The sequence below is a fragment of the Sinocyclocheilus rhinocerous genome, unplaced genomic scaffold, assembly GCF_001515625.1.
Source record: "Sinocyclocheilus rhinocerous isolate Xijiao unplaced genomic scaffold, SAMN03320098_v1.1 scaffold90, whole genome shotgun sequence".
Classification (NCBI taxonomy): Eukaryota; Metazoa; Chordata; class Actinopteri; order Cypriniformes; family Cyprinidae; genus Sinocyclocheilus; species Sinocyclocheilus rhinocerous.
This window is the reverse complement of record NW_015657969.1, coordinates 119,399-126,472: the sequence shown is the minus strand read 5'-3', so window position 1 is coordinate 126,472 and position 7,074 is coordinate 119,399. Positions and strand designations below refer to the sequence as shown.

The window sequence follows — 7,074 nt, the reverse complement described above, 5'->3', positions numbered from 1 at the left end:
ATATATATATATTTATATATATATATATATATATATATATCATGCTTTTAGTGTGTCAACAGCATTTTGGAGAGTACAACGAGAAATTACTTCTCTTCATTCTGGTGCTGATAGATTGTTTTGCCATTAGTTCATAACAGACAGTGAATCAAAGCCAATTAAATGTGAAGAGGAGCTCCTAAAGGTCAGAACGTTTCCAGAGATTACTCTGCTACAGTCTAACATTTGAACTCTATAACTGCTTATAATGTCTAATCAGCACAATGTGCAGGTTTATTTTTGGTGCATTAAAACCAGTTCGCAAAGAGACAATGATAATGCACACACTAATGCATGTAGGCGGTGTTTCCCTTAATACTTTATTCTTATAAATTAATTGTAAACACAAACAAGTGTTGACACTGTGTGATTAAGGTTTTACACTCTTCTTGTTTGTTTAATTAAAATGCAAGCTGCCAGTAATGCATGCATTTCAATGCGATTATGCTCAAAGCAATTATATGAGCTAAATTACTTTCAGGAACTATTAGAATAATGTGTTTCCTTGACTTGGAAATTAGAAAGATGATTTATTCATAACTCATTTTTACTATTTGTATATTGATTAATCAAAAACTAAAATGTTGTTATTATATAATATAAAATATTGTTTATATATAACTTACTGGCTTTTTTATTTTTAATTTTTTTGAAAATAGAAAAATGAACTTTGGGGGGAAAATAAATTAAATGTTCTTTAAAATGTTCTTTAAATTAAATAATTCTGCAATTTATTTCAATTCAGCAATTTTGTGAAAATTGCACATATTAACACACATAACATATAATACATAAAAATGAACACATTGCAATTATTTTATTATAATCCTTAAAAATCAGTATGACCAATTAATTTAAATTAACATATTAAAAACAGTCAACCACTACATTATAGCTACAAGACAAAGCTTATTTAACAGCCCTGTTTCATAGCATTAAATATCTCAAAGTGGATGATAATTAAACAAAAAAAAACAACAACCAATAAATACATCTATAAATAATAAAAATAAAATAAAACGTCAGATAACTAAAATGAACTAGGCTTTTTTCTTGGTAAATGGTAAATTTGTGGAAAAAAAAAATTGCTTCTCAGCTTGTTTTCATTTATAACAACTGGATATCTGAGCAATGTCTCATGGTCCTAACAGAAAATGTGTCATGTTGGACACATCATGAATTACCTGTAGCCTGCAGCAGTAGTCTGTTGATGCCTCCAGGTTGAAGATTTGGAAGCAGGTTTCCGTTCCACTGTAGACCAGTTCAAGAGAGTCCAAATCACATCCCCAGTCCAGCCGGTACTCGGAAATGTCTATCCCAGAGCTCACTTTGTTCTGGGGATTGAGATCAGAGCAAGCGTTACGCTCCAGGAAACTAGAGCAACAAACGCATATTCCCAGCAGTACGTGACTAATTACCTGCCTGACACTGTTTCACCAGGACAAACACAAGAGAGCTAATGCATCATATGCACTGCTAATATATGAAACAGCCTCTCAAGATAGCAAACAGAATGCAAATCATTAAAATCTTTCTGATATTTGACATTCGGGAGACATCAAGGATTCAAATCACATTAATTTTCATTGTGAACGAAACACAGGAGGCTCTTTGTCACTAGTCTTTTGAGAAGAAGGGACTGAAAGCGCAATTGGTGAAGAAAGGACACAATCTGCCACCTTCACTGCAGAGAATCAATCTTTGGCATTTTCTGAATGATCGATGAAGGAAATATGCTGTATTTTCGATGGTACTGTTTGGATGGAGTTTCTGTAGCCGTGTCGAGGGTCTATTCAAGTACTTTTGTCTTTCTACGAGTCCCAAAGCCAATCTTTGCTTCTGAAAATTGATTACTCTCCCAATGCAGCAGAAAATCACTCTGACAATTTCATCAGATAACAGAGATTCATCATTTACTGCATGTATACTGTGCGAATGCCTCTCGCTGACTCACCTCCCAGGTCACATCAGCACAGGTGTGTGACGTCACATTGATGGCAGGTGGACTACATTGTCCTGGGGGGCCGGCAGCAGTGCTTATTTCCACAGATTCAGAGTATGGTCCATACTGGGGGGAAAAAAAAGCGAGAGAAACGGCTGAGATTTAGGACTTTTTAAGCTGTCTCAAAGGTAATGAATGGCCTGGGTTCGACCATAAGGAGGGAGATCTGTTATTTCTGTGGCAGGTAAACCCAAAGTGCTACACTGTGTTAGGCATCCATCTCCAGTGATGGCTGAATTAGCTTCTTAATATCCTTGCCGAGGCAGACAGCAGATCTCTTTATTGGCCTGAGGCAACGTAGAGGGTTTGTTATAAAACATGGATGTCATGTAAGAAAGGAAAAACAGCTGGAGTGAGGGGGACAAAATTATAGCTGTTTGAGAGGCAATTGTTCTGATGCACTGCTTATGAAAGGGAATAAAAGCCAAAATGTCTAAAATATTAGCCTAGTTCCCTTCACTAAAATATATACCATTTATATTGTGGCACTTGGGAAGAAAAACATTAATTGGTGAATTAAAACCACTTGAATGGACTGAATATTTTGGATTAGTATACTGGATTCTTTTCCAAAAATAAATAAATAAATAAAATCACAGCCAAAAATATTTCCCAAGGGAAATGAAACAAAATGTATTTTGCATTCTTTCAAAAGCAAAAATTCTACTTTTTGTAAATCTAACTTATCTATATACTATTATAGTACTTATTAATATTTTTAAATAGCTTTTATTTTTAGTTTTAGTTTTCATTTTAATTTTAGTTTAAGTTTTAGTAATTTTGTTACATGATTTTGTCATTTTTCATTTTTTTTATTTTTATATTTCCATAATTTTTTGTTTTACTTTTAGTTTTAGTAATTTAGTGCTTCAACAAACTTATTTTATTTCAGTTAGTTGCCAAGTACACATTTACATTTTTTTTTCAAGTTTTTAAGCTTAAGTTTTACATTTCAATTTAATATTTTATTTTCAATTAACAATTTTAACAGCTTTAGTTAATGATAATAACACTGATTTGCCACATAGTTTGTTGTAGTATGAACAGGAAAAAACTAAACAAATCAAAAACAAGACATTATGATGTATTACGATGGTGATGTAATATGTAATACAATTATGTTTACAATGCAATCCAAAGCACATTCATATGGTTTGAAATTCTATTAAAACTTTTTTTTAATTAATCAGATTTTAAGTAGTTTGTTCGGTGTTTCATTTATTAAAGAGCCAGATCATTCATAAATAGCTGGATCATGCATGCAGGATGACTTACCCCAGCACTGTTGGCTGCACAAACTTGGAACCTGTAGGTGGTGCCAGGGAGCAAATTACCCACAGTGCACTCTGTTTTGGATCCACAGTACACCTCCATTGGCTCCAAACCCTCCTCCATTGCACACATTTCCAAGCTAAACTCCACATTTTCACTCTCTTCACCACACAAAGGACCATCTGGAGAATAATGGGTATATGGGAGAAACAAAGACAGAGACAGAACAATAAGCAATCATTTAAAAGTGGAAAAGTCCAAGCATAATCCATCACTGCAGTCCAATATACATGATCACAGTGAGTGGCAATTTTGACTGTTTTTTTCTCCTCTGAATTCTGAGTTTACATCTGCAGTTCTGGTTCTTGTTTCCACCACAGAATAAAAAATGAAACGTAATTGCGAATTCTTATCTCATATTTCAGATTTTTTTTTTTTACTATTGTGAATTTGTGAGATATAAACTTGGAATTATAAGATATTAGCTTGCAATTCTGAGAAGAAAAGTCCAAATTGTGAGAAACAAGCTTCCATAGGGAGGTGAGTTGGCAAGAGGCCTTTTATGAACTATCATTAAGTGTATACCACAAAAAATATAATAATAATAATAATTATTATTATTATTATTCATTCAAAAATTGTGATCTAGGAGGTGTTAGCAAGAGGATAATTATAATTTTATGAATTATTATTATGATTAATTACTAAAATTGTACATTGTGATAATTATTACATTATATTATAATTAAATTATATTATTAATTATAAATGACTCATAATCATTTTTTTACATTTTTTTAAATTTTTTGGAATAATTTGCATTATTCGAATCCATCTGCCACCAACCTCTCAAAACCAAAACACATTCTCGGTTCCCTCTACAACCCTGTGGCAACTAGCTACAGGAAGGAACCGATCAATTGCAGTGATGGAGAACATGCAGGGAAGCTCACGCCTGCTGTCCGAGCGGCGCGGAGCTCTGAGAGTCAGCGTGGATGGCTGAAATCAGCACTGCTATTTCACAGTTATTTATAGACAGCGTTCAGCCTCTTAAATGAGCCCACCTTCACTCAAAAACAGTGAGTCAGGAGTATAATCACTAACAAACAAGTGCATTTTATCTCTGGCTCCCTCAAACACACAGATGCATACACAAACCCATACACTAAATAGGGTGATGTAATGCATGAACAGCACAAAAAAGTAGGTGCAAAACGTTCAGTTGGTCCAGGTGCATTCTGGGTAAATTGGACTTTCCATGGAGTTCCATAATTATAAATCCTCTGAATACTTCACCTGTTGACCTGGCAGCAAACATGATTAGTCTAAAAGCAGATGAGTGTCCTTCAGCTTGTTTTTAACTGCAATTCCACGTCTTTTCAAATGAATCGAGTGATTTGTTGAATAGGGTCACACATATGTCAGTCTATAAGGAAAAAAAGCTCTTGTGCCACAAATGCAAAGTTATTTTTAGAAAATCAGTTTATTCCTTTGAGACTCAAAAAGGGAAAAGAGAATAAAAAGATATCAAAATAAAAAAAACAGCCCACTCACCCCACTGCAAAGTCATCTCCTTGTGTTTGACATCACCCACGATACTTGGGGGTTGACAGCGGCCAGGGGGCGGGATACGAGTGCGAACCGTCAAGTCATCTGAGCACTGAAAAACCAACACATCAACAGTCAACATACAACACAATAAGTGCACTGAGACTTTATTACATGAATCAGCTTGGGAATCAGTAAGTGTTCTTATACCAGGCTTTGTCCGCCCACATTCACACAGCTGAGTCTCAGGAAGTAGCTTGTTGCTGGTTTTAGATCCTCACACAGATGTTTCCTCTCTGGTCCTCTATAGAGTGTCATCCACTGACTCTCTGAACACAGACACAGATGAATTAAATATCTATCTCACTGAATCTGTCAGGAACACAGCAGAGCCATATTTCACAGCAAAATCAAAAGAAAAAAAATAGAAACTATACCGTTGAAAGAAAATGACTATATGTTCAAAAGTGTGCGGTCAGTAATTTTTTTTAATTTTGAAAGAAATCAATACTTTTAACAAGGATGCATTAAATCAAAAGTGACAGTAAAGACTTTTACATTGTCACAAAAAAATCCTAATTCAAATAAATGCTGTTCTTTTGGCTTTCTATCATTGTTTCCACAAAATATTAAGCAGCACAACGGTTTTTAAAATTAATAATAATAATAATAAAAGTTTCTTGAGCAGCAAATCAGCACATCAGAATGACTTCTGAAGGATCATGTGACACTAAAGACTGGAGTAATGATGCTGAAAATTCAGCTTTGCATCACAGGAATAAATTACATTTTGAAACATTCAAATAAAAATTGTTATTTTAAACTGTAATAATATTTCACAATCTTGCTGCTTTTGACTGTGTTTTTGATTAAATAAAAGCAGCCTTGCTGAGCATAAGAAAAAACATAAAATCCCAACAACAACGGCAGTGTACATTCTTACAAAATTTTGATAATTTATGCATTATTTTCATGATAATTAATCACATTTCCCCCTTCAGTTTGCATAACCATAAAGAAAAGAAAATATTACAAAAGAAAATAGAAAAGTAAAAAAAAAAAAAAAAGTACAAACTATTTTATACATCATACATACATCATCTTTGTTTGTATGTGACAATACAAAAAATAACGATGGTCCTAAGTACTTTTTTTACCCACTTATTTACTTTTTGGTTTGAAATGTGACATCGACATCAAATAAAGGCAGATATTTGAGAGGTTTTCATGCTGTTAAACTTGAATTAAATTATGAAACCTTCAGAAATGCCTTCTAAATTCCCTTCTGATATCTCCAGGACATACGTCAAGTCTCCAGATCCACCATCATCTTGTGGAGGTTCTGAATTAATTGTAAAAGAAAAACAGTGACTATTAAAACATAATGATACACTTTTCATAAAAAGCTGACTTGGCGAATTTCCTACCCCATGTCACACAGAAGCCGTGATACGTGACAGCGTTTACTGCAGGATTCACAGGGGGTCCGGGTCTGTCAGAGGTCGTCTTACACACAAGCAAAGAGCTCGGTGCACTGCGCCACTCACCACTACATGTGATGAGCTGTAGGGGGCGACAGTTAACGAGAGATGTTACAAGACCACACAAGGTGAAGCGTACTACCATACAACTACTTCCGCAGTATAGAGTATGCATATATTTAATTATATATACACTACCGTTCAAAAGTTTGGGGTCAGTAAGATTTGTTTTTAAAGAAATGAATAATTCATTCAGCAAAGACACATTAAATTAAACAAATGTGACAGTAAAGAAATGTATACTGTTACAAAAGATTTATATTTCAAATAAATGCTGCTCCACACCACCATGAAAAGCAGATAACCAAGGTGACGTTTGAAGACTTCAGGACACACTTTTGTGAAGTAGACAACATTACTTTTGCATCCCAATCACCTGCAGCATCGCAGAGGGAGACATTTAAATCCTCTCTGAAGTGTCTTTCTCCCCTGATAATGCTAACACAGTGTTCTCGGCCTTCTCAGAGATTAGACTAAAAGCCTTTAACACACACCACCACGGGAAATCAATTCACCTTCCCCCAACAACAGCAACAACTGCTGGATCTGAGAAACAGCTCCAGGTTAGCGGAGAAACTGAAGTTCATTAGATTATCACTAATTGCCTTATTAGCAAAGAAGGAAATGAGGAAGGAAAGGTGCTTGGGGAACATGTGCTTTTCTAGAGCCTTA

At 34.6% G+C, this 7,074-nt stretch overlaps 1 protein-coding gene across 1 annotated transcript in view; it reads right to left on the bottom strand.

Moving 5' to 3' along the window:
- The window catches only part of LOC107721914 (fibronectin type III domain-containing protein 3B-like), a 49,790-nt gene that overhangs the window by 8,469 nt on the left and 34,247 nt on the right, over nucleotides 1-7,074 (bottom strand). Inside the window, exons 13-19 of the mRNA XM_016530131.1 lie at nucleotides 6,289-6,424; nucleotides 6,120-6,203; nucleotides 5,072-5,190; nucleotides 4,868-4,973; nucleotides 3,317-3,495; nucleotides 1,994-2,107; nucleotides 1,224-1,373 (exon numbers count right to left, since the gene is read on the bottom strand). Of these exons, the coding sequence (XP_016385617.1) occupies nucleotides 1,224-1,373; nucleotides 1,994-2,107; nucleotides 3,317-3,495; nucleotides 4,868-4,973; nucleotides 5,072-5,190; nucleotides 6,120-6,203; nucleotides 6,289-6,424 (888 nt within the window). The remainder of the gene's footprint in view (nucleotides 1-1,223; nucleotides 1,374-1,993; nucleotides 2,108-3,316; nucleotides 3,496-4,867; nucleotides 4,974-5,071; nucleotides 5,191-6,119; nucleotides 6,204-6,288; nucleotides 6,425-7,074) is intronic.